Here is a 27,166-nt window from a genome sequence, read left to right on the forward strand (position 1 = left end):
CTGGAGGTCATTGTGCTGGAGGTCACTGTGCTGGAGGTCACTGTGCTGGAGGTCATTGTGCTGGAGGTCATTGTGCTGGAGGTCATTGTGCTGGAGGTCACTGTGCTGGAGGTCATTGTGCTGGAGGTCATTGTGCTGGAGGTCATTGTGCTGGAGGTCACTGTGCTGGAGGTCATTGTGCTGGAGGTCATTGTGCTGGAGGTCATTGTGCTGGAGGTCACTGTGCTGGAGGTCATTGTGCTGGAGGTCACTGTGCTGGAGGTCATTGTGCTGGAGGTCATTGTGCTGGAGGTCATTGTGCTGGAGGTCATTGTGCTGGAGGTCACTGTGCTGGAGGTCATTGTGCTGGAGGTCATTGTGCTGGAGGTCACTGTGCTGGAGGTCATTGTGCTGGAGGTCATTGTGCTGAAGGTCATTGTGCTGGAGGTCATTGTGCTGGAGGTCATTGTGCTGGAGGTCACTGTGCTGGAGGTCATTGTGCTGGAGGTCATTGTGCTGGAGGTCACTGTGCTGGAGGTCACTGTGCTGGAGGTCACTGTGCTGGAGGTCATTGTGCTGGAGGTCATTGTGCTGGAGGTCATTGTGCTGGAGGTCAGATAGTCACACTGGACAATGTCAGTGAAGCCTCCAGTTCTACTGTAAGAAACCTCAGAGTCTGATTGGACCAGGAGCTCTCATTTAAAGCTCATATAAATCAAGTCTGTAAAACAGACTCTTTCATTTGCGCAACAAGAGCCAAAATCAGAAGAATCCGGCCTAAAAGTGAAGCTGAAAAACATCTCCTGCATCTGTAACGTCTGGATTCTCCTGTAACTCCTGCTCACAGCAGGTCCTGAAAGATCCATAAAAAGCTTTAACTGGTTCAAAATGCTGCAGCAAGATTACTAAGAGGAACTAAAAGAAGAGAGCACATTACGCCGGTGCTGGAGTCTCTTCACTGGCTCCTGTCCAGCTTAGAATCACATTTAAAATTCTACTTCTGACCTACAAAGCCATAAATGACATGGCCCCATCCTACCTCAAAGATGCTCTAGAAGCATCTAATCCAAACAGAGCTCTTCACTCTCAACATGCTGACCTTCTGGTGGTGCCAAGAGTCTCTAAAAGCACAGGAGGAGGTAGAGCCTTCTGGTGGTGCCAAGAGTCTCTAAAAGTACAGTAGGAGGTAGAGCCTTCTGGTGGTGCCAAGAGTCTCTAAAAGTACAGTAGGAGATAGAGCCTTCTGGTGGTGCCAAGAGTCTCTAAAAGTACAGTGGGAGGTAGAGCCTTCTGGTGGTGCCAAGAGTCTCTAAAAGTACAGTAGGAGGTAGAGCCTTCTGGTGGTGCCAAGAGTCTCTAAAAGTACAGTGGGAGGTAGAGCCTTCTGGTGGTGCCAAGAGTCTCTAAAAGCACAGTAGGAGGTAGAGCCTTCTGGTGGTGCCAAGAGTCTCTAAAAGCACAGGAGGAGGTAGAGCCTTCTGGTGGTGCCAAGAGTCTCTAAAAGTACAGTAGGAGGTAGAGCCTTCTGGTGGTGCCAAGAGTCTCTAAAAGTACAGTAGGAGGTAGAGCCTTCTGGTGGTGCCAAGAGTCTCTAAAAGTACAGTGGGAGGTAGAGCCTTCTGGTGGTGCCAAGAGTCTCTAAAAGTACAGTAGGAGGTAGAGCCTTCTGGTGGTGCCAAGAGTCTCTAAAAGTACAGTGGGAGGTAGAGCCTTCTGGTGGTGCCAAGAGTCTCTAAAAGCACAGTAGGAGGTAGAGCCTTCTGGTGGTGCCAAGAGTCTCTAAAAGTACAGTAGGAGGTAGAGCCTTCTGGTGGTGCCAAGAGTCTCTAAAAGCACAGTAGGAGGTAGAGCCTTCTGGTGGTGCCAAGAGTCTCTAAAAGCACAGTAGGAGGTAGAGCCTTCTGGTGGTGCCAAGAGTCTCTAAAAGCACAGTAGGAGGTAGAGCCTTCTGGTGGTGCCAAGAGTCTCTAAAAGCACAGTAGGAGGTAGAGCCTTCTGGTGGTCCCAAGAGTCTCTAAAAGAACAGTAGGAGGTAGAGCCTTCTGGTGGTCCCAAGAGTCTCTAAAAGCACAGTAGGAGGTAGAGTCATGTCCATGTTAAAGAGGCCGACACAGTCTTTTGTCTCGGCTTAAAACGTTCCTCTTTGAAATGACTTATGGTCAGACCAGTTATAACAGAAACATAAACCCACAGCTTCAGCTCCGCTGCCCTAGCAGCAACTGTGCTGGGGGAAGTATGACAGCTTGAGCTCTGTCCTCTTCTTCTGACTTCAAACAATATTTATTTCTTATTTCCACTTGCAAACTGTTCACCGCCTTCTTTCTCTCACTCCTGAGGACCTGTGGACCCAGATGTCCCTCTCCTGGTGAAGTGTCCCTGCCCCGTGTGGACGGTCCCTCATCTGCCTGAAGACTGGGTCTAAGGACAGAAGGAGGGTCTAAGGACAGAAGGAGGGTCTAAGGACAGAGGGAGGGTCTAAGGACAGAGGGAGGAGCTAAGGACAGAAGGAGGGTCCAAGGACAGAGGGAGGGTCTAAGGATAGAAGGAGGGTCTAAGGACAGAAGGAGGGTCTAAGGACAGAGGGAGGGTCTAAGGACAGAGGGAGGAGCTAAGGACAGAAGGAGGGTCTAAGGACAGAGGGAGGGTCTAAGGACAGAAGGAGGGTCTAAGGACAGAAGGAGGGTCTAAGAGTAAATAACAGTGTTTACTTTACCATTATTATTATTAGTATTTGTCTTTTTTTTTAATTATTATTTTATTTTATCTTTATTTGTATTTTCTTCCTCCATATTCAGATATGAGAGGAAATGTTTACATGTCTTATCTTAGACAATAAACACGACATCCTGCTAAATAACACAATAAAACTCACATGTGCAGCAGGGGGCGCTCTCACACACAGAGTCACACGTACAGCAGGGGGCGCTCTCACACACAGTCACATGTGCAGCAGGGGGCGCTCTCACACACAGTCACATGTGCAGCAGGGGGCGCTCTCACACACAGTCACATGTGCAGCAGGGGGCGCTCTCACAATCAGTCACACGTGCAGCAGGGGGCGCTCTCACACACAGTCACACGTGCAGCAGGGGGCGCTCTCACACACAGAGTCACATGTGCAGCAGGGGGCGCTCTCACACACAGTCACATGTGCAGCAGGGGGCGCTCTCACACACAGAGTCACATGTGCAGCAGGGGGCGCTCTCACACACAGAGTCACATGTGCAGCAGGGGGCGCTCTCACACACAGAGTCACACGTACAGCAGGGGGCGCTCTCACACACAGTCACACGTGCAGCAGGGGGCGCTCTCACACACAGAGTCACACGTACAGCAGGGGGCGCTCTCACACACAGTCACACGTGCAGCAGGGGGCGCTCTCACACACAGAGTCACATGTGCAGCAGGGGGCGCTCTCACACACAGAGTCACACGTACAGCAGGGGGCGCTCTCACACACAGTCACACGTACAGCAGGGGGCGCTCTCACACACAGTCACATGTGCAGCAGGGGGCGCTCTCACACACAGAGTCACATGTGCAGCAGGGGGCGCTCTCACACACAGTCACATGTGCAGCAGGGGGCGCTCTCACACACAGAGTCACATGTGCAGCAGGGGGCGCTCTCACACACAGTCACATGTGCAGCAGGGGGCGCTCTCACACACAGAGTCACATGTGCAGGAGGGGGCGCTCTCACACACAGTCACATGTGCAGCAGGGGGCGCTCTCACACACAGTCACATGTGCAGCAGGGGGCGCTCTCACACACAGAGTCACATGTGCAGCAGGGGGCGCTCTCACACACAGAGTCACACGTGCAGCAGGGGGCGCTCTCACACACAGTCACACGTGCAGCAGGGGGCGCTCTCACACACAGAGTCACATGTGCAGCAGGGGGCGCTCTCACACACAGTCACATGTGCAGCAGGGGGCGCTCTCACACACAGAGTCACACGTACAGCAGGGGGCGCTCTCACACACAGTCACACGTGCAGCAGGGGGCGCTCTCACACACAGAGTCACACGTGCAGCAGGGGGCGCTCTCACACACAGAGTCACACGTACAGCAGGGGGCGCTCTCACACACAGAGTCACATGTTCAGCAGGGGGCGCTCTCACACACAGAGTCACACGTACAGCAGGGGGCGCTCTCACACACAGAGTCACATGTGCAGCAGGGGGCGCTCTCACACACAGAGTCACATGTGCAGCAGGGGGCGCTCTCACACACAGTCACATGTGCAGCAGGGGGCGCTCTCACACAAAGAGTCACATGTGCAGCAGGGGGCGCTCTCACACACAGAGTCACACGTGCAGCAGGGGGCGCTCTCACACACAGTCACATGTGCAGCAGGGGGCGCTCTCACACACAGTCACATGTGCAGCAGGGGGCGCTCTCACACACAGTCACACGTGCAGCAGGGGGCGCTCTCACACACAGTCACACGTGCAGCAGGGGGCGCTCTCACACACAGAGTCACACGTACAGCAGGGGGCGCTCTCACACACAGTCACATGTGCAGCAGGGGGCGCTCTCACACACAGAGTCACATGTGCAGCAGGGGGCGCTCTCACACACAGTCACATGTGCAGCAGGGGGCGCTCTCACACACAGAGTCACATGTGCAGCAGGGGGCGCTCTCACACACAGAGTCACATGTGCAGCAGGGGGCGCTCTCACACACAGTCACAAGTGCAGCAGGGGGCGCTCTCACACACAGAGTCACACGTACAGCAGGGGGCGCTCTCACACACAGTCACATGTGCAGCAGGGGGCGCTCTCACACACAGTCACATGTGCAGCAGGGGGCGCTCTCACACACAGTCACATGTGCAGCAGGGGGCGCTCTCACAATCAGTCACACGTGCAGCAGGGGGCGCTCTCACACACAGTCACACGTGCAGCAGGGGGCGCTCTCACACACAGAGTCACATGTGCAGCAGGGGGCGCTCTCACACACAGAGTCACACGTACAGCAGGGGGCGCTCTCACACACAGTCACACGTGCAGCAGGGGGCGCTCTCACACACAGAGTCACACGTACAGCAGGGGGCGCTCTCACACACAGTCACACGTGCAGCAGGGGGCGCTCTCACACACAGAGTCACATGTGCAGCAGGGGGCGCTCTCACACACAGAGTCACACGTACAGCAGGGGGCGCTCTCACACACAGTCACACGTACAGCAGGGGGCGCTCTCACACACAGTCACATGTGCAGCAGGGGGCGCTCTCACACACAGAGTCACATGTGCAGCAGGGGGCGCTCTCACACACAGAGTCACATGTGCAGGAGGGGGCGCTCTCACACACAGTCACATGTGCAGCAGGGGGCGCTCTCACACACAGTCACATGTGCAGCAGGGGGCGCTCTCACACACAGTCACATGTGCAGCAGGGGGCGCTCTCACACACAGAGTCACATGTGCAGCAGGGGGCGCTCTCACACACAGAGTCACACGTGCAGCAGGGGGCGCTCTCACACACAGTCACACGTGCAGCAGGGGGCGCTCTCACACACAGAGTCACATGTGCAGCAGGGGGCGCTCTCACACACAGTCACATGTGCAGCAGGGGGCGCTCTCACACACAGAGTCACACGTACAGCAGGGGGCGCTCTCACACACAGTCACACGTGCAGCAGGGGGCGCTCTCACACACAGAGTCACACGTGCAGCAGGGGGCGCTCTCACACACAGAGTCACACGTACAGCAGGGGGCGCTCTCACACACAGAGTCACATGTTCAGCAGGGGGCGCTCTCACACACAGAGTCACACGTACAGCAGGGGGCGCTCTCACACACAGAGTCACATGTGCAGCAGGGGGCGCTCTCACACACAGAGTCACATGTGCAGCAGGGGGCGCTCTCACACACAGTCACATGTGCAGCAGGGGGCGCTCTCACACAAAGAGTCACATGTGCAGCAGGGGGCGCTCTCACACACAGAGTCACACGTGCAGCAGGGGGCGCTCTCACACACAGTCACATGTGCAGCAGGGGGCGCTCTCACACACAGTCACATGTGCAGCAGGGGGCGCTCTCACACACAGTCACACGTGCAGCAGGGGGCGCTCTCACACACAGTCACACGTGCAGCAGGGGGCGCTCTCACACACAGAGTCACACGTACAGCAGGGGGCGCTCTCACACACAGTCACATGTGCAGCAGGGGGCGCTCTCACACACAGAGTCACATGTGCAGCAGGGGGCGCTCTCACACACAGTCACATGTGCAGCAGGGGGCGCTCTCACACACAGAGTCACATGTGCAGCAGGGGGCGCTCTCACACACAGAGTCACATGTGCAGCAGGGGGCGCTCTCACACACAGTCACAAGTGCAGCAGGGGGCGCTCTCACACACAGAGTCACACGTACAGCAGGGGGCGCTCTCACACACAGTCACATGTGCAGCAGGGGGCGCTCTCACACACAGAGTCACACGTGCAGCAGGGGGCGCTCTCACACAGAGTCACATGTGCAGCAGGGGGCGCTCTCACACACAGTCACATGTGCAGCAGGGGGCGCTCTCACACACAGAGTCACATGTGCAGCAGGGGGCGCTCTCACACACAGTCACATGTGCAGCAGGGGGCGCTCTCACACACAGTCACATGTGCAGCAGGGGGCGCTCTCACACACAGAGTCACACGTACAGCAGGGGGCGCTCTCACACACAGTCACACGTGCAGCAGGGGGCGCTCTCACACACAGAGTCACACGTGCAGCAGGGGGCGCTCTCACACACAGAGTCACACGTACAGCAGGGGGCGCTCTCACACACAGAGTCACACGTACAGCAGGGGGCGCTCTCACACACAGAGTCACATGTGCAGCAGGGGGCGCTCTCACACACAGAGTCACATGTGCAGCAGGGGGCGCTCTCACACACAGAGTCACATGTGCAGCAGGGGGCGCTCTCACACAGAGTCACATGTGCAGCAGGGGGCGCTCTCACACACAGTCACATGTGCAGCAGGGGGCGCTCTCACACACAGAGTCACATGTGCAGCAGGGGGCGCTCTCACACAGAGTCACATGTGCAGCAGGGGGCGCTCTCACACAGAGTCACACGTACAGCAGGGGGCGCTCTCACACACAGTCACATGTGCAGCAGGGGGCGCTCTCACACACAGTCACACGTACAGCAGGGGGCGCTCTCACACACAGAGTCACACGTGGAGCAGGGGGCGCTCTCACACACAGAGTCACACGTGCAGCAGGGGGCGCTCTCACACACAGAGTCACATGTGCAGCAGGGGGCGCTCTCACACACAGAGTCACATGTGCAGCAGGGGGCGCTCTCACACACAGAGTCACATGTGCAGCAGGGGGCGCTCTCACACACAGTCACATGTGCAGCAGGGGGCGCTCTCACACACAGAGTCACACGTACAGCAGGGGGCGCTCTCACACACAGTCACATGTGCAGCAGGGGGCGCTCTCACACACAGTCACATGTGCAGCAGGGGGCGCTCTCACACACAGTCACATGTGCAGCAGGGGGCGCTCTCACACACAGTCACATGTGCAGCAGGGGGCGCTCTCACAATCAGTCACACGTGCAGCAGGGGGCGCTCTCACACACAGTCACACGTGCAGCAGGGGGCGCTCTCACACACAGAGTCACATGTGCAGCAGGGGGCGCTCTCACACACAGAGTCACATGTGCAGCAGGGGGCGCTCTCACACACAGAGTCACATGTGCAGCAGGGGGCGCTCTCACACACAGTCACATGTGCAGCAGGGGGCGCTCTCACACACAGAGTCACATGTGCAGCAGGGGGCGCTCTCACACACAGTCACATGTGCAGCAGGGGGCGCTCTCACACACAGTCACATGTGCAGCAGGGGGCGCTCTCACACACAGAGTCACACGTACAGCAGGGGGCGCTCTCACACACAGTCACACGTGCAGCAGGGGGCGCTCTCACACACAGAGTCACACGTGCAGCAGGGGGCGCTCTCACACACAGAGTCACACGTACAGCAGGGGGCGCTCTCACACACAGAGTCACATGTTCAGCAGGGGGCGCTCTCACACACAGAGTCACACGTACAGCAGGGGGCGCTCTCACACACAGAGTCACATGTGCAGCAGGGGGCGCTCTCACACACAGAGTCACATGTGCAGCAGGGGGCGCTCTCACACACAGTCACATGTGCAGCAGGGGGCGCTCTCACACACAGAGTCACATGTGCAGCAGGGGGCGCTCTCACACACAGAGTCACACGTGCAGCAGGGGGCGCTCTCACACACAGTCACATGTGCAGCAGGGGGCGCTCTCACACACAGTCACATGTGCAGCAGGGGGCGCTCTCACACACAGTCACACGTGCAGCAGGGGGCGCTCTCACACACAGTCACACGTGCAGCAGGGGGCGCTCTCACACACAGAGTCACACGTACAGCAGGGGGCGCTCTCACACACAGTCACATGTGCAGCAGGGGGCGCTCTCACACACAGAGTCACATGTGCAGCAGGGGGCGCTCTCACACACAGTCACATGTGCAGCAGGGGGCGCTCTCACACACAGAGTCACATGTGCAGCAGGGGGCGCTCTCACACACAGAGTCACATGTGCAGCAGGGGGCGCTCTCACACACAGTCACAAGTGCAGCAGGGGGCGCTCTCACACACAGAGTCACACGTACAGCAGGGGGCGCTCTCACACACAGTCACATGTGCAGCAGGGGGCGCTCTCACACACAGAGTCACACGTGCAGCAGGGGGCGCTCTCACACAGAGTCACATGTGCAGCAGGGGGCGCTCTCACACACAGTCACATGTGCAGCAGGGGGCGCTCTCACACACAGAGTCACATGTGCAGCAGGGGGCGCTCTCACACACAGTCACATGTGCAGCAGGGGGCGCTCTCACACACAGTCACATGTGCAGCAGGGGGCGCTCTCACACACAGAGTCACACGTACAGCAGGGGGCGCTCTCACACACAGTCACACGTGCAGCAGGGGGCGCTCTCACACACAGAGTCACACGTGCAGCAGGGGGCGCTCTCACACACAGAGTCACACGTACAGCAGGGGGCGCTCTCACACACAGAGTCACACGTACAGCAGGGGGCGCTCTCACACACAGAGTCACATGTGCAGCAGGGGGCGCTCTCACACACAGAGTCACATGTGCAGCAGGGGGCGCTCTCACACACAGAGTCACATGTGCAGCAGGGGGCGCTCTCACACAGAGTCACATGTGCAGCAGGGGGCGCTCTCACACACAGTCACATGTGCAGCAGGGGGCGCTCTCACACACAGTCACATGTGCAGCAGGGGGCGCTCTCACACACAGTCACACGTACAGCAGGGGGCGCTCTCACACACAGAGTCACACGTGGAGCAGGGGGCGCTCTCACACACAGAGTCACACGTGCAGCAGGGGGCGCTCTCACACACAGAGTCACATGTGCAGCAGGGGGCGCTCTCACACACAGAGTCACATGTGCAGCAGGGGGCGCTCTCACACACAGAGTCACATGTGCAGCAGGGGGCGCTCTCACACACAGTCACATGTGCAGCAGGGGGCGCTCTCACACACAGAGTCACATGTGCAGCAGGGGGCGCTCTCACACACAGAGTCACATGTGCAGCAGGGGGCGCTCTCACACACAGAGTCACACGTGCAGCAGGGGGCGCTCTCACACACAGTCACATGTGCAGCAGGGGGCGCTCTCACACACAGAGTCACATGTGCAGCAGGGGGCGCTCTCACACACAGTCACATGTGCAGCAGGGGGCGCTCTCACACACAGAGTCACACGTACAGCAGGGGGCGCTCTCACACACAGAGTCACATGTGCAGCAGGGGGCGCTCTCACACACAGTCACACGTGCAGCAGGGGGCGCTCTCACACACAGAGTCACATGTGCAGCAGGGGGCGCTCTCACACACAGAGTCACACGTACAGCAGGGGGCGCTCTCACACACAGTCACATGTGCAGCAGGGGGCGCTCTCACACACAGAGTCACACGTACAGCAGGGGGCGCTCTCACACACAGTCACACGTGCAGCAGGGGGCGCTCTCACACACAGAGTCACACGTGCAGCAGGGGGCGCTCTCACACACAGAGTCACACGTACAGCAGGGGGCGCTCTCACACACAGAGTCACACGTACAGCAGGGGGCGCTCTCACACACAGAGTCACATGTGCAGCAGGGGGCGCTCTCACACACAGAGTCACATGTGCAGCAGGGGGCGCTCTCACACACAGAGTCACATGTGCAGCAGGGGGCGCTCTCACACACAGTCACATGTGCAGCAGGGGGCGCTCTCACACACACAGTCACATGTGCAGCAGGGGGCGCTCTCACACACAGTCACATGTGCAGCAGGGGGCGCTCTCACACACAGAGTCACATGTGCAGCAGGGGGCGCTCTCACACACAGTCACATGTGCAGCAGGGGGCGCTCTCACACACAGTCACATGTGCAGCAGGGGGCGCTCTCACACACAGAGTCACATGTGCAGCAGGGGGCGCTCTCACACACAGAGTCACACGTACAGCAGGGGGCGCTCTCACACACAGAGTCACACGTACAGCAGGGGGCGCTCTCACACACAGAGTCACATGTGCAGCAGGGGGCGCTCTCACACACAGAGTCACATGTGCAGCAGGGGGCGCTCTCACACACAGAGTCACATGTGCAGCAGGGGGCGCTCTCACACACAGAGTCACATGTGCAGCAGGGGGCGCTCTCACACACAGAGTCACACGTGCAGCAGGGGGCGCTCTCACACACAGAGTCACATGTGCAGCAGGGGGCGCTCTCACACACAGAGTCACATGTGCAGCAGGGGGCGCTCTCACACACAGTCACATGTGCAGCAGGGGGCGCTCTCACACACAGAGTCACACGTGCAGCAGGGGGCGCTCTCACACACAGAGTCACACGTGCAGCAGGGGGCGCTCTCACACACAGTCACACGTACAGCAGGGGGCGCTCTCACACACAGTCACACGTACAGCAGGGGGCGCTCTCACACACAGTCACACGTACAGCAGGGGGCGCTCTCACACACAGAGTCACATGTGCAGCAGGGGGCGCTCTCTCACACACAGTCACATGTGCAGCAGGGGGCGCTCTCACACACAGTCACATGTGCAGCAGGGGGCGCTCTCACACACAGAGTCACATGTGCAGCAGGGGGCGCTCTCACACACAGAGTCACATGTGCAGCAGGGGGCGCTCTCACACACAGAGTCACATGTGGACGTTACTCTGTTTTAGATTATGACCAGTTGAGTTTATACATGTGAATAGCAATGGTCCAAGGACAGAGTCTTGAGGAACTCCTTTGTTAAGATAAGAAAGTTCAGATTGAAAGCATCGTTTGCAGCTGTAGTATCCTGTATATTTGTACATGTTTGCAGCTGTAGTATCCTGTATATTTGTACATGTTTGCAGCTGTAGTATCCTGTATATTTGTACACGTTTGCAGCTGTAGTATCCTGTATATTTGTACACGTTTGCAGCTGTAGTATCCTGTATATTTGTACACGTTTGCAGCTGTAGTATCCTGTATATTTGTACATGTTTGCAGCTGTAGTATCCTGTATATTTGTACATGTTTGCAGCTGTAGTATCCTGTATATTTGTACACGTTTGCAGCTGTAGTATCCTGTATATTTGTACATGTTTGCAGCTGTAGTATCCTGTATATTTGTACATGTTTGCAGCTGCAGTATACTGTATATTTGTACATGTTTGCAGCTGTAGTATCCTGTATATTTGTACATGTTTGCAACTGTAGTATCTTGTATATTTGTACACGTTTGCAGCTGTAGTATCCTGTATATTTGTACACGTTTGCAGCTGTAGTATACTGTATATTTGTACACGTTTGCAGCTGCAGTATCCTGTATATTTGTACACGTTTGCAGCTGTAGTATACTGTATATTTGTACATGTTTGCAGCTGTAGTATCCTGTATATTTGTACACGTTTGCAGCTGTAGTATCCTGTATATTTGTACATGTTTGCAGCTGTAGTATACTGTATATTTGTACATGTTTGCAGCTGCAGTATCCTGTATATTTGTATATGTTTGCAGCTGTAGTATCCTGTATATTTGTACATGTTTGCAGCTGTAGTATCCTGTATATTTGTATATGTTTGCAGCTGTAGTATCCTGTATATTTGTACACGTTTGTAGCTGTAGTATCCTGTATATTTGTACATGTTTGCAGCTGTAGTATCCTGTATATTTGTACATGTTTGCAGCTGTAGTATCCTGTATATTTGTACATGTTTGCAGCTGTAGTATCCTGTATATTTGTACATGTTTGCAGCTGTAGTATCCTGTATATTTGTATATGTTTGCAGCTGTAGTATCCTGTATATTTGTACATGTTTGCAGCTGTAGTATCCTGTATATTTGTACACGTTTGCAGCTGTAGTATCCTGTATATTTGTACATGTTTGCAGCTGTAGTATCCTGTATATTTGTACATGTTTGCAGCTGTAGTATCCTGTATATTTGTACATGTTTGCAGCTGTAGTATCCTGTATATTTGTACATGTTTGCAGCTGTAGTATCCTGTATATTTGTACACGTTTGCAGCTGTAGTATCCTGTATATTTGTACATGTTTGCAGCTGCAGTATCCTGTATATTTGTACATGTTTGCAGCTGTAGTATCCTGTATATTTGTACACGTTTGCAGCTGTAGTATCCTGTATATTTGTACACGTTTGCAGCTGTAGTATCCTGTATATTTGTACACGTTTGCAGCTGTAGTATCCTGTATATTTGTACACGTTTGCAGCTGTAGTATCCTGTATATTTGTACATGTTTGCAGCTGTAGTATCCTGTATATTTGTACATGTTTGCAGCTGTAGTATCCTGTATATTTGTACATGTTTGCAGCTGTAGTATCCTGTATATTTGTACATGTTTGCAGCTGTAGTATCCTGTATATTTGTACATGTTTGCAGCTGTAGTATCCTGTATATTTGTACACAGTTGTACTTGTACCTGGAGATGATCTGCTGTCCCTGGGCGCAGCTCTGAGGAGCAGATGGACTTTCCTCATCTTCTTCTGAAACACAGAGATCACAGTGAGACCTTCATCCTGCAGGGGGCGTATCCACAGGGGGCGCACGGTTACGTCCACAGGGGGCGCACGGTTACGTCCACAGGGGGCGCACGGTTACGTCCACAGGGGGCGCACGGTTACGTCCACAGGGGGCGCACGGTTACGTCCACAGGGGACGCACGGTTACGTCCACAGGGGGCGCACGGTTACGTCCACAGGGGGCGCACGGTTACGTCCACAGGGGGCGCACGGTTACGTCCACAGGGGGCGCACGGTTACGTCCACAGGGGGCGCACTCACCAGAGTCGTAGTCCGGGGGCCTCAGCTGGTCCTGGATCAAGTCTGAGCCGTGCTTCAGTCGGTGGAATTTGCCTCTGGAGGAGGAGGAGGAAGAGGAAGAGGAAGAAGAAGAAGAAGAAGAAGAAGAAGAAGAAGAAGAAGAAGAAGAAGAAGAAGAAGAAGAAGAAGAAGAAGAAGAAGAAGAAGATCTATTTATATACATGGAATATACATGCGTACACCAGGGGGCGGGGTATATATACACGCGTACACCAGGGGGCGGGGTGTATATACATGCGTACACCAGGGGGCGGGGTGTATATACATGCGTACACCAGGGGGCGGGGTGTATATACATGCGTACACCAGGGGGCGGGGTGTATATACATGCGTACACCAGGGGGCGGGGTGTATATACACGCGTACACCAGGGGGCGGGGTGTATATACACGCGTACACCAGGGGGCGGGGTGTATATACATGCGTACACCAGGGGGCGGGGTGTATATACATGCGTACACCAGGGGGCGGGGTATATATACACGCGTACACCAGGGGGCGGGGTATATATACACGCGTACACCAGGGGGCGGGGGATATATACACGCGTACACCAGGGGGCGGGGTGTATATACACGCGTACACCAGGGGGCGGGGTATATATACACGCGTACACCAGGGGGCGGGGTGTATATACACGCGTACACCAGGGGGCGGGGTGTATATACACGCGTACACCAGGGGGCGGGGTGTATATATACGCGTACACCAGGGGGCGGGGTGTATATACACGCGTACACCAGGGGGCGGGGTGTATATACACGCGTGCACCAGGGGGCGGGGTGTATATACACGCGTGCACCAGGGGGCGGGGTGTATATACACGCGTACACCAGGGGGCGGGGTGTATATACACGCGTGCACCAGGGGGCGGGGTGTATATACACGCGTGCACCAGGGGGCGGGGTATATATACACGCGTACACCAGGGGGCGGGGTGTATATACACGCGTACACCAGGGGGCGGGGTGTATATACACGCGTACACCAGGGGGCGGGGTGTATATACACGCGTACACCAGGGGGCGGGGGGCGGGGTGTATATACACGCGTGCACCAGGGGGCGGGGTATATATACACGCGTACACCAGGGGGCGGGGTGTATATACACGCGTACACCAGGGGGCGGGGTGTATATACACGCGTACACCAGGGGGCGGGGTGTATATACACGCGTACACCAGGGGGCGGGGTGTATATACATGCGTACACCAGGGGGCGGGGTGTATATACATGCGTACACCAGGGGGCGGGGTGTATATACATGCGTACACCAGGGGGCGGGGTGTATATACACGCGTACACCAGGGGGCGGGGTGTATATACACGCGTACACCAGGGGGTGGGGTGTATATACATGCGTACACCAGGGGGCGGGGTGTATATACATGCGTACACCAGGGGGCGGGGTATATATACATGCGTACACCAGGGGGCGGGGTATATATACACGCGTACACCAGGGGGCGGGGTATATATACACGCGTACACCAGGGGGCGGGGTGTATATACACGCGTACACCAGGGGGCGGGGTGTATATACACGCGTACACCAGGGGGCGGGGTGTATATACACGCGTACACCAGGGGGCGGGGGGCGGGGTGTATATACACGCGTGCACCAGGGGGCGGGGTATATATACACGCGTACACCAGGGGGCGGGGTGTATATACACGCGTACACCAGGGGGCGGGGTGTATATACACGCGTACACCAGGGGGCGGGGGGCGGGGTGTATATACACGCGTGCACCAGGGGGCGGGGTATATATACACGCGTACACCAGGGGGCGGGGTGTATATACACGCGTACACCAGGGGGCGGGGTGTATATACACGCGTACACCAGGGGGCGGGGTGTATATACATGCGTACACCAGGGGGCGGGGTGTATATACATGCGTACACCAGGGGGCGGTACCTCTCCTGTCGGAGCGAGTACTCGAGCATCTTGATCCGGCGCTGAAGATCTTTCCGGAGGTTTTCCTGGCCACGCCTCTCGCCCTGAAGCAGCGCGATCTGGGACTGACACGAGGCAAACACAGGTAAACAAACACACAGGTAAACAAACACATGTAAACAAACACACAGGTAAACAAAAGCACATGTAAACAAACACATGTAAACAAACACACAGGTAAAGAAACACAGAGGTAAACAAACACACAGGTAAACAAACACACAGGTAAAGAAACACAGAGGTAAACAAACACACAGGTAAACAAACACACAGGTAAACAAACACAGGTAAAGAAACACAGAGGTAAACAAACACAGAGGTAAACAAACACACAGGTAAACAAACACAGACAGGTAAACAAACACAGGTAAACAAACACAGACAGGTAAACAAACACAGACAGGTAAACAAACACAGGTAAACAAACACAGACAGGTAAACAAACACAGGTAAACAAACACAGACAGGTAAACACACAGACAGGTAAACAAACACAGGTAAACAAACACAGACAGGTAAACAAACAGACAGGTAAACAAACACAGGTAAACACACACAGACAGGTAAACAAACACAGGTAAACAAACACAGACAGGTAAACAAACACAGGTAAACAAACACACAGGTAAACACTCATATACCTGAGTAAGACTAATAAATATCGAGAGTGTTGTGGATTTAATTTATATTAAAAACTGCTGTAAAAAGCGCTGATTAAATCTAAAATGAGGAGATATTTACATGTGTCGAATGTCGGAAAGAACATCCACTCATCTGATCCTGAAACTTTCCTGAACGTGTTTTAAACAGACATAATTGAGATTAAAGACGGAACTGAACATGTGATTGAACTGTGATGAAGGTCGGAGGTCAGAGGTCAGAGGTCAGGCAGCCCCAGCACAAAGCCTTGTGGGAAATGCGGTTCAGGCTCCAAGAGTCTGATCCGGTCCAGCGTGGGAACCAGGTTTGGTCATTTACCCCCCGTGTCCCACAGGAGCCAGAGTTACAGCGCCTCCTGCAGGTCGGACGACTCATTGAACTTAATGCACTTCAGATAAATATGTTTAAAATGTTGCTAAAAATTATAAAAACGTTATCCCAGAATAGCTCTTTTTTTTTGGTTCATAATTTCACTTCCTGTTTGTAACTGATGACATCACACCAGGAAATTACCCAGCAACCACTGGGCCAAAACTCATCTAATGTCACATTTAGTTGATATTGTTGATAAGAGAGTTCACTATGACATATTACAATGAGAGACTTTATTTTGTTGAATTCATGTTTAGAGAGTTAAAAAAATAGTTTCTTTTGTGTGAATTCTGCATAAACTTTGACTGGAACGAGTGTCCCTGGTGTGATGTCACTTCCTGTATGAGGGTCCCTGGTGTGATGTCACTTCCTATATGAGCGTCCCTGGTGTGATGTCACTTCCTGTATGAGTGTCCCTGGTGTGATGTCACTTCCTGTATGAGTGTCCCTGGTGTGATGTCACTTCCTGTATGAGTGTCCCTGGTGTGATGTCACTTCCTGTATGAGTGTCCCTGGTGTGATGTCACTTCCTGTATGAGTGTCCCTGGTGTGATGTCACTTCCTGTATGAGGGTCCCTGGTGTGATGTCACTTCCTATATGAGTGTCCCTGGTGTGATGTCACTTCCTGTATGAGTGTCCCTGGTGTGATGTCACTTCCTGTATGAGTGTCCCTGGTGTGATGTCACTTCCTGTATGAGTGTCCCTGGTGTGATGTCACTTCCTGTATGAGTGTCCCTGGTGTGATGTCACTTCCTGTATGAGTGTCCCTGGTGTGATGTCACTTCCTGTATGAGTGTCCCTGGTGTGATGTCACTTCCTTTATGAGTGTCCCTGGTGTGATGTCACTTCCTGTATGAGCGTCCCTGGTGTGATGTCACTTCCTGTATGAGCGTCCCTGGTGTGATGTCATTTCCTGTATGAGCATCCCTGGTGTGATGTCACTTCCTGTATGAGCGTCCCTGGTGTGATGTCACTTCCTGTATGAGCGTCCCTGGTGTGATGTCATTTCCTGTATGAGCATCCCTGGTGTGATGTCACTTCCTGTATGAGTGTCCCTGGTGTGATGTCACTTCCTGTATGAGTGTCCCTGGTGTGATGTCACTTCCTGTATGAGTGTCCCTGGTGTGATGTCACTTCCTGTATGAGTGTCCCTGGTGTGATGTCACTTCCTTTATGAGTGTCCCTGGTGTGATGTCACTTCCTGTATGAGCGTCCCTGGTGTGATGTCACTTCCTGTATGAGCGTCCCTGGTGTGATGTCATTTCCTGTATGAGCATCCCTGGTGTGATGTCACTTCCTGTATGAGCGTCCCTGGTGTGATGTCACTTCCTGTATGAGCGTCCCTGTATGACACGTCATGGCCCTTTAAACCCATCATGGCCCTTTAAACTCTTTAAATAATAATGGACTCAGACTTGAACTTTAACAGCCACGTCAAATCAATAACATCAGCAGCGTTTTACCATCTAAAAAACATTGCCAAAATCAAAAATATAGTGTCAAAACCAAATTTAGAGAGACTTATCCATGCGTTTGTCTCCAGTAGATTAGACTACTGTAACGGCCGCTCACTGGTCTCTCCAAACGAGCTGTAAAACAGCTGCAGTTCATCCAGAACGCTGCTGCTCGGGTCCTGACTAGAACCAGGAAGTACCATCACATTAGTCCTGTTCTCAGGGACCGGCCTCCTGCTGGTGCCAGAGTCAGGACTAAACATGGACCGGCCTCCTGCTGGTGCCCAGAGTCAGGACTAAACATGGGCCGGCCTCCTGCTGGTGCCAGAGTCAGGACTAAACATGGACCGGCCTCCTGCTGGTGCCAGAGTCAGGACTAAACATGGACCGGCCTCCTGCTGGTGCCAGAGTCAGGACTAAACATGGACCGGCCTCCTGCTGGTGTAAGAGTCAGGACTAAACATGGACCGGCCTCCTGCTGGTGCCAGAGCCAGGACTAAACATGGACCTGCCTCCTGCTGGTGTAAGAGTCAGGACTAAACATGGAGCGGCCTCCTGCTGGTGCCAGAGTCAGGACTAAACATGGACCGGCCTCCTGCTGGTGCCAGAGTCAGGACTAAACATGGACCGGCCTCCTGCTGGTGCCAGAGTCAGGACTAAACATGGACCGGCCTCCTGCTGGTGTAAGAGTCAGGACTAAACATGGACCGGCCTCCTGCTGGTGCCAGAGTCAGGACTAAACATGGACCGGCCTCCTGCTGGTGCCAGAGTCAGGACTAAACATGGACCGGCCTCCTGCTGGTGCCAGAGTCAGGACTAAACATGGACCTGCCTCCTGCTGGTGCCAGAGTCAGGACTAAACATGGAGCGGCCTCCTGCTGGTGCCAGAGTCAGGACTAAACATGGACCGGCCTCCTGCTGGTGCCCAGAGTCAGGACTAAACATGGGCCGGCCTCCTGCTGGTGCCAGAGTCAGGACTAAACATGGACCGGCCTCCTGCTGGTGCCAGAGTCAGGACTAAACATGGACCGGCCTCCTGCTGGTGCCAGAGTCAGGACTAAACATGGACCGGCCTCCTGCTGGTGCCAGAGTCAGGACTAAACATGGACCGGCCTCCTGCTGGTGTAAGAGTCAGGACTAAACATGGACCGGCCTCCTGCTGGTGCCAGAGTCAGGACTAAACATGGACCGGCCTCCTGCTGGTGCCAGAGTCAGGACTAAACATGGACCGGCCTCCTGCTGGTGCCAGAGTCAGGACTAAACATGGACCGGCCTCCTGCTGGTGCCAGAGTCAGGACTAAACATGGACCGGCCTCCTGCTGGTGCCAGAGTCAGGACTAAACATGGACCGGCCTCCTGCTGGTGCCAGAGTCAGGACTAAACATGGACCGGCCTCCTGCTGGTGCCCAGAGTCAGGACTAAACATGGAGCGGCCTCCTGCTGGTGCCAGAGTCAGGACTAAACATGGAGCGGCCTCCTGCTGGTGCCAGAGTCAGGACTAAACATGGACCGGCCTCCTGCTGGTGCCAGAGTCAGGACTAAACATGGACCGGCCTCCTGCTGGTGCCAGAGTCAGGACTAAACATGGAGCGGCCTCCTGCTGGTGCCAGAGTCAGGACTAAACATGGACCGGCCTCCTGCTGGTGCCAGAGTCAGGACTAAACATGGACCGGCCTCCTGCTGGTGCCAGAGTCAGGACTAAACATGGACCTGCCTCCTGCTGGTGCCAGAGTCAGGACTAAACATGGACCGGCCTCCTGCTGGTGCCAGAGTCAGGACTAAACATGGACCTGCCTCCTGCTGGTGCCAGAGTCAGGACTAAACATGGACCGGCCTCCTGCTGGTGTAAGAGTCAGGACTAAACATGGACCGGCCTCCTGCTGGTGCCAGAGTCAGGACTAAACATGGACCGGCCTCCTGCTGGTGCCAGAGTCAGGACTAAACATGGACCGGCCTCCTGCTGGTGCCAGAGTCAGGACTAAACATGGACCGGCCTCCTGCTGGTGCCAGAGTCAGGACTAAACATGGACCTGCCTCCTGCTGGTGCCAGAGTCAGGACTAAACATGGAGCGGCCTCCTGCTGGTGCCAGAGTCAGGACTAAACATGGACCGGCCTCCTGCTGGTGCCAGAGTCAGGACTAAACATGGACCGGCCTCCTGCTGGTGCCAGAGTCAGGACTAAACATGGACCGGCCTCCTGCTGGTGCCAGAGTCAGGACTAAACATGGACCGGCCTCCTGCTGGTGCCAGAGTCAGGACTAAACATGGAGCGGCCTCCTGCTGGTGCCAGAGTCAGGACTAAACATGGACCGGCCTCCTGCTGGTGCCCAGAGTCAGGACTAAACATGGGCCGGCCTCCTGCTGGTGCCAGAGTCAGGACTAAACATGGTCCGGCCTCCTGCTGGTGCCAGAGTCAGGACTAAACATGGACCGGCCTCCTGCTGGTGCCAGAGTCAGGACTAAACATGGACCGGCCTCCTGCTGGTGTAAGAGTCAGGACTAAACATGGACCGGCCTCCTGCTGGTGTAAGAGTCAGGACTAAACATGGACCGGCCTCCTGCTGGTGCCAGAGTCAGGACTAAACATGGACCGGCCTCCTGCTGGTGCCAGAGTCAGGACTAAACATGGACCGGCCTCCTGCTGGTGCCAGAGTCAGGACTAAACATGGACCGGCCTCCTGCTGGTGTAAGAGTCAGGACTAAACATGGACCGGCCTCCTGCTGGTGCCAGAGTCAGGACTAAACATGGACCGGCCTCCTGCTGGTGCCAGAGTCAGGACTAAACATGGACCGGCCTCCTGCTGGTGCCAGAGTCAGGACTAAACATGGACCTGCCTCCTGCTGGTGCCAGAGTCAGGACTAAACATGGAGCGGCCTCCTGCTGGTGCCAGAGTCAGGACTAAACATGGACCGGCCTCCTGCTGGTGCCCAGAGTCAGGACTAAACATGGGCCGGCCTCCTGCTGGTGCCAGAGTCAGGACTAAACATGGACCGGCCTCCTGCTGGTGCCAGAGTCAGGACTAAACATGGACCGGCCTCCTGCTGGTGCCAGAGTCAGGACTAAACATGGACCGGCCTCCTGCTGGTGTAAGAGTCAGGACTAAACATGGACCGGCCTCCTGCTGGTGCCAGAGTCAGGACTAAACATGGACCGGCCTCCTGCTGGTGCCAGAGTCAGGACTAAACATGGACCGGCCTTCTGCTGGTGCCAGAGTCAGGACTAAACATGGACCGGCCTCCTGCTGGTGCCAGAGTCAGGACTAAACATGGACCGGCCTCCTGCTGGTGCCAGAGTCAGGACTAAACATGGACCGGCCTCCTGCTGGTGCCAGAGTCAGGACTAAACATGGACCGGCCTCCTGCTGGTGCCAGAGTCAGGACTAAACATGGACCGGCCTCCTGCTGGTGCCAGAGTCAGGACTAAACATGGACCGGCCTCCTGCTGGTGCCCAGAGTCAGGACTAAACATGGACCGGCCTCCTGCTGGTGCCAGAGTCAGGACTAAACATGGACCGGCCTCCTGCTGGTGCCAGAGTCAGGACTAAACATGGACCGGCCTCCTGCTGGTGCCAGAGTCAGGACTAAACATGGACCGGCCTCCTGCTGGTGCCAGAGTCAGGACTAAACATGGACCGGCCTCCTGCTGGTGCCAGAGTCAGGACTAAACATGGACCGGCCTCCTGCTGGTGCCAGAGTCAGGACTAAACATGGACCGGCCTCCTGCTGGTGCCAGAGTCAGGACTAAACATGGACCTGCCTCCTGCTGGTGCCAGAGTCAGGACTAAACATGGACCGGCCTCCTGCTGGTGCCAGAGTCAGGACTAAACATGGACCGGCCTCCTGCTGGTGCCAGAGTCAGGACTAAACATGGACCGGCCTCCTGCTGGTGTAAGAGTCAGGACTAAACATGGACCGGCCTCCTGCTGGTGCCAGAGTCAGGACTAAACATGGACCGGCCTCCTGCTGGTGCCAGAGTCAGGACTAAACATGGACCGGCCTTCTGCTGGTGCCAGAGTCAGGACTAAACATGGACCGGCCTCCTGCTGGTGCCAGAGTCAGGACTAAACATGGACCGGCCTCCTGCTGGTGCCAGAGTCAGGACTAAACATGGACCGGCCTCCTGCTGGTGCCAGAGTCAGGACTAAACATGGACCGGCCTCCTGCTGGTGCCAGAGTCAGGACTAAACATGGACCGGCCTCCTGCTGGTGCCAGAGTCAGGACTAAACATGGACCGGCCTCCTGCTGGTGCCCAGAGTCAGGACTAAACATGGACCGGCCTCCTGCTGGTGCCAGAGTCAGGACTAAACATGGACCGGCCTCCTGCTGGTGCCAGAGTCAGGACTAAACATGGACCGGCCTCCTGCTGGTGCCAGAGTCAGGACTAAACATGGACCGGCCTCCTGCTGGTGCCAGAGTCAGGACTAAACATGGACCGGCCTCCTGCTGGTGCCAGAGTCAGGACTAAACATGGACCGGCCTCCTGCTGGTGCCAGAGTCAGGACTAAACATGGACCGGCCTCCTGCTGGTGCCAGAGTCAGGACTAAACATGGACCTGCCTCCTGCTGGTGCCAGAGTCAGGACTAAACATGGACCGGCCTCCTGCTGGTGCCAGAGTCAGGACTAAACATGGACCTGCCTCCTGCTGGTGCCAGAGTCAGGACTAAACATGGACCGGCCTCCTGCTGGTGTAAGAGTCAGGACTAAACATGGACCGGCCTCCTGCTGGTGCCAGAGTCAGGACTAAACATGGACCGGCCTCCTGCTGGTGCCAGAGTCAGGACTAAACATGGACCGGCCTCCTGCTGGTGCCAGAGTCAGGACTAAACATGGACCGGCCTCCTGCTGGTGCCAGAGTCAGGACTAAACATGGACCTGCCTCCTGCTGGTGCCAGAGTCAGGACTAAACATGGAGCGGCCTCCTGCTGGTGCCAGAGTCAGGACTAAACATGGACCGGCCTCCTGCTGGTGCCAGAGTCAGGACTAAACATGGACCGGCCTCCTGCTGGTGCCAGAGTCAGGACTAAACATGGACCGGCCTCCTGCTGGTGCCAGAGTCAGGACTAAACATGGACCGGCCTCCTGCTGGTGCCAGAGTCAGGACTAAACATGGACCGGCCTCCTGCTGGTGCCAGAGTCAGGACTAAACATGGACCGGCCTCCTGCTGGTGCCAGAGTCAGGACTAAACATGGACCGGCCTCCTGCTGGTGCCAGAGTCAGGACTAAACATGGACCGGCCTCCTGCTGGTGCCAGAGTCAGGACTAAACATGGACCTGCCTCCTGCTGGTGCCAGAGTCAGGACTAAACATGGACCGGCCTCCTGCTGGTGCCAGAGTCAGGACTAAACATGGACCTGCCTCCTGCTGGTGCCAGAGTCAGGACTAAACATGGACCGGCCTCCTGCTGGTGTAAGAGTCAGGACTAAACATGGACCGGCCTCCTGCTGGTGCCAGAGTCAGGACTAAACATGGACCGGCCTCCTGCTGGTGCCAGAGTCAGGACTAAACATGGACCGGCCTCCTGCTGGTGCCAGAGTCAGGACTAAACATGGACCGGCCTCCTGCTGGTGCCAGAGTCAGGACTAAACATGGACCTGCCTCCTGCTGGTGCCAGAGTCAGGACTAAACATGGAGCGGCCTCCTGCTGGTGCCAGAGTCAGGACTAAACATGGACCGGCCTCCTGCTGGTGCCAGAGTCAGGACTAAACATGGACCGGCCTCCTGCTGGTGCCAGAGTCAGGACTAAACATGGACCGGCCTCCTGCTGGTGCCAGAGTCAGGACTAAACATGGACCGGCCTCCTGCTGGTGCCAGAGTCAGGACTAAACATGGACCGGCCTCCTGCTGGTGCCAGAGTCAGGACTAAACATGGACCGCCAGAGTCAGGACTAAACATGGACCGGCCTCCTGCTGGTGCCAGTGTCATGACTAAACATGGACTGGCCTCCTGCTGGTGCCAGAGTCAGGACTAAACATGGACCGGCCTCCTGCTGGTGCCAGAGTCAGGACTAAACATGGACCGGCCTCCTGCTGGTACCAGAGTCAGGACTAAACATGGACCGGCCTCCTGCTGGTGCCAGAGTCAGGACTAAACATGGACCGGCCTCTTGCTGGTGTAAGAGTCAGGACTAAACATGGACCGGCCTCCTGCTGGTGCCAGAGTCAGGACTAAACTGAAGATGTGAGACAGGTTCTGCTCTGACAATGTTCAAATCTAAGATAAAACAGTTTTGTTGAGCTGTGTTTGACTGAAAGGATTTTTATTTGCACTCTTCTCTTTTATGTGATTTCATTAGTTTAGACAATCAGTTGGACTGATTTAAAAGGGAGTTGGACTCCGAAAACACGTTACCCTTTGTGGCAAGGTGTTTTTTTTATTATTATTTTTTTATTAGTTAATTTTATTGTATTTCTGTTTCTGTAATTTCTTTGGGATTTTAATGCATTTTTCCTGCTGTGAAGCTTTGAATTGCCTTGTGTATGAAATGTGCTCTACAAATAAACTTGCCTTTAAACCCATCATGGCCCTTTAAACCCTTTAAACCCATCATGGCCCTTTAAATCCTTTAAACCCATCATGACCCTTTAAACCCGTCATGGCCCTTTAAACCCGTCATGACCCTTTGAACCCGTCATGGCCCTTTAAACCCATCATGGCCCTTTAAACCCATCATGGCCCTTTAAAACCGTCATGACCCTTTAAACCCGTCATGACCCTTTAAACCCATCATGGCCCTTTAAACCCGTCATGACCCTTTGAACCCGTCATGGCCCTTTAAACCCATCATGGCCCTTTAAAACCGTCATGACCCTTTAAACCCGTCATGGCCCTTTAAACCCATCATGACCCTTTAAACCCATCATGGCCCTTTAAAACCGTCATGACCCTTTAAACCCGTCATGGCCCTTTAAACCCATCATGACCCTTTAAACCCATCATGACCCTTTAAACCCATCATGACCCTTTAAACCCACCATGACCCTTTAAACCCATCATGACCCTTTAAACCCATCATGACCCTTTAAACCCATCATGACCCTTTAAACCCATCATGGCCCTTTAAACCCATCATGACCCTTTAAACCCATCATGACCCTTTAAACCCATCATGACCCTTTAAACCCATCATGGCCCTTTAAACCCATCATGACCCTTTAAACCCATCATGACCCTTTAAACCCATCATGACCCTTTAAACCCATCATGACCCTTTAAACCCATCAACCCATCATGACCCTTTAAACCCATCATGACCCTTTAAACCCATCATGACCCTTTAAACCCATCATGACCCTTTAAACCCATCATGGCCCTTTAAACCCATCATGACCCTTTAAACCCATCATGACCCTTTAAACCCATCATGACCCTTTAAACCCATCATGACCCTTTAAACCCATCATGACCCTTTAAACCCATCATGACCCTTTAAACCCATCATGACCCTTTAAACCCATCATGACCCTTTGACCCTTTAAACCCATCATGACCCTTTAAACCCATCATGACCCTTTAAACCCATCATGACCCTTTAAACCCGTCATGACCCTTTAAACCCATCATGGCCCTTTAAACCCGTCATGACCCTTTGAACCCGTCATGGCCCTTTAAACCCATCATGGCCCTTTAAAACCGTCATGACCCTTTAAACCCGTCATGGCCCTTTAAACCCATCATGACCCTTTAAACCCATCATGGCCCTTTAAAACCGTCATGACCCTTTAAACCCGTCATGGCCCTTTAAACCCATCATGACCCTTTAAACCCATCATGACCCTTTAAACCCATCATGACCCTTTAAACCCATCATGGCCCTTTAAACCCTTTAAACCCATCATGGCCCTTTAAATCCTTTAAACCCATCATGACCCTTTAAACCCGTCATGGCCCTTTAAACCCGTCATGACCCTTTGAACCCGTCATGGCCCTTTAAACCCATCATGGCCCTTTAAACCCATCATGGCCCTTTAAAACCGTCATGACCCTTTAAACCCGTCATGACCCTTTAAACCCATCATGGCCCTTTAAACCCGTCATGACCCTTTGAACCCGTCATGGCCCTTTAAACCCATCATGGCCCTTTAAAACCGTCATGACCCTTTAAACCCGTCATGGCCCTTTAAACCCATCATGACCCTTTAAACCCATCATGGCCCTTTAAAACCGTCATGACCCTTTAAACCCGTCATGGCCCTTTAAACCCATCATGACCCTTTAAACCCATCATGACCCTTTAAACCCATCATGACCCTTTAAACCCACCATGACCCTTTAAACCCATCATGACCCTTTAAACCCATCATGACCCTTTAAACCCATCATGACCCTTTAAACCCATCATGGCCCTTTAAACCCATCATGACCCTTTAAACCCATCATGACCCTTTAAACCCATCATGACCCTTTAAACCCATCATGGCCCTTTAAACCCATCATGACCCTTTAAACCCATCATGACCCTTTAAACCCATCATGACCCTTTAAACCCATCATGACCCTTTAAACCCATCATGACCCTTTAAACCCATCAACCCATCATGACCCTTTAAACCCATCATGACCCTTTAAACCCATCATGACCCTTTAAACCCATCATGACCCTTTAAACCCATCATGGCCCTTTAAACCCATCATGACCCTTTAAACCCATCATGACCCTTTAAACCCATCATGACCCTTTAAACCCATCATGACCCTTTAAACCCATCATGACCCTTTAAACCCATCATGACCCTTTAAACCCATCATGACCCTTTAAACCCATCATGACCCTTTGACCCTTTAAACCCATCATGACCCTTTAAACCCATCATGACCCTTTAAACCCATCATGACCCTTTAAACCCGTCATGACCCTTTAAACCCATCATGGCCCTTTAAACCCGTCATGACCCTTTGAACCCGTCATGGCCCTTTAAACCCATCATGGCCCTTTAAAACCGTCATGACCCTTTAAACCCGTCATGGCCCTTTAAACCCATCATGACCCTTTAAACCCATCATGGCCCTTTAAAACCGTCATGACCCTTTAAACCCGTCATGGCCCTTTAAACCCATCATGACCCTTTAAACCCATCATGACCCTTTAAACCCATCATGACCCTTTAAACCCTCCATGACCCTTTAAACCCATCATGACCCTTTAAACCCATCATGACCCTTTAAACCCATCATGACCCTTTAAACCCATCATGGCCCTTTAAACCCATCATGACCCTTTAAACCCATCATGACCCTTTAAACCCATCATGACCCTTTAAACCCATCATGACCCTTTAAACCCATCATGACCCTTTAAACCCATCAACCCATCATGACCCTTTAAACCCATCATGAC

The 27,166-nt window shown here is 54.1% G+C and overlaps 1 protein-coding gene across 1 annotated transcript in view; it reads right to left on the minus strand.

Moving 5' to 3' along the window:
• Positions 1–27,166, minus strand: part of strn (striatin, calmodulin binding protein) — a 94,482-nt gene that overhangs the window by 47,557 nt on the left and 19,759 nt on the right. The window contains exons 2-4 of the mRNA XM_072463485.1: positions 15,303–15,406; positions 13,343–13,416; positions 12,982–13,045 (exon numbers count right to left, since the gene is read on the minus strand). Coding sequence (XP_072319586.1) covers positions 12,982–13,045; positions 13,343–13,416; positions 15,303–15,406 — 242 coding nt within the window. The remainder of the gene's footprint in view (positions 1–12,981; positions 13,046–13,342; positions 13,417–15,302; positions 15,407–27,166) is intronic.

The sequence above is a fragment of the Eucyclogobius newberryi genome, unplaced genomic scaffold (genome assembly GCF_026437365.1).
Source record: "Eucyclogobius newberryi isolate DKJ021-1_F unplaced genomic scaffold, fEucNew1.0.hap1 SCAF_4, whole genome shotgun sequence".
NCBI classification, from domain to species: domain Eukaryota; kingdom Metazoa; phylum Chordata; class Actinopteri; order Gobiiformes; family Gobiidae; genus Eucyclogobius; species Eucyclogobius newberryi.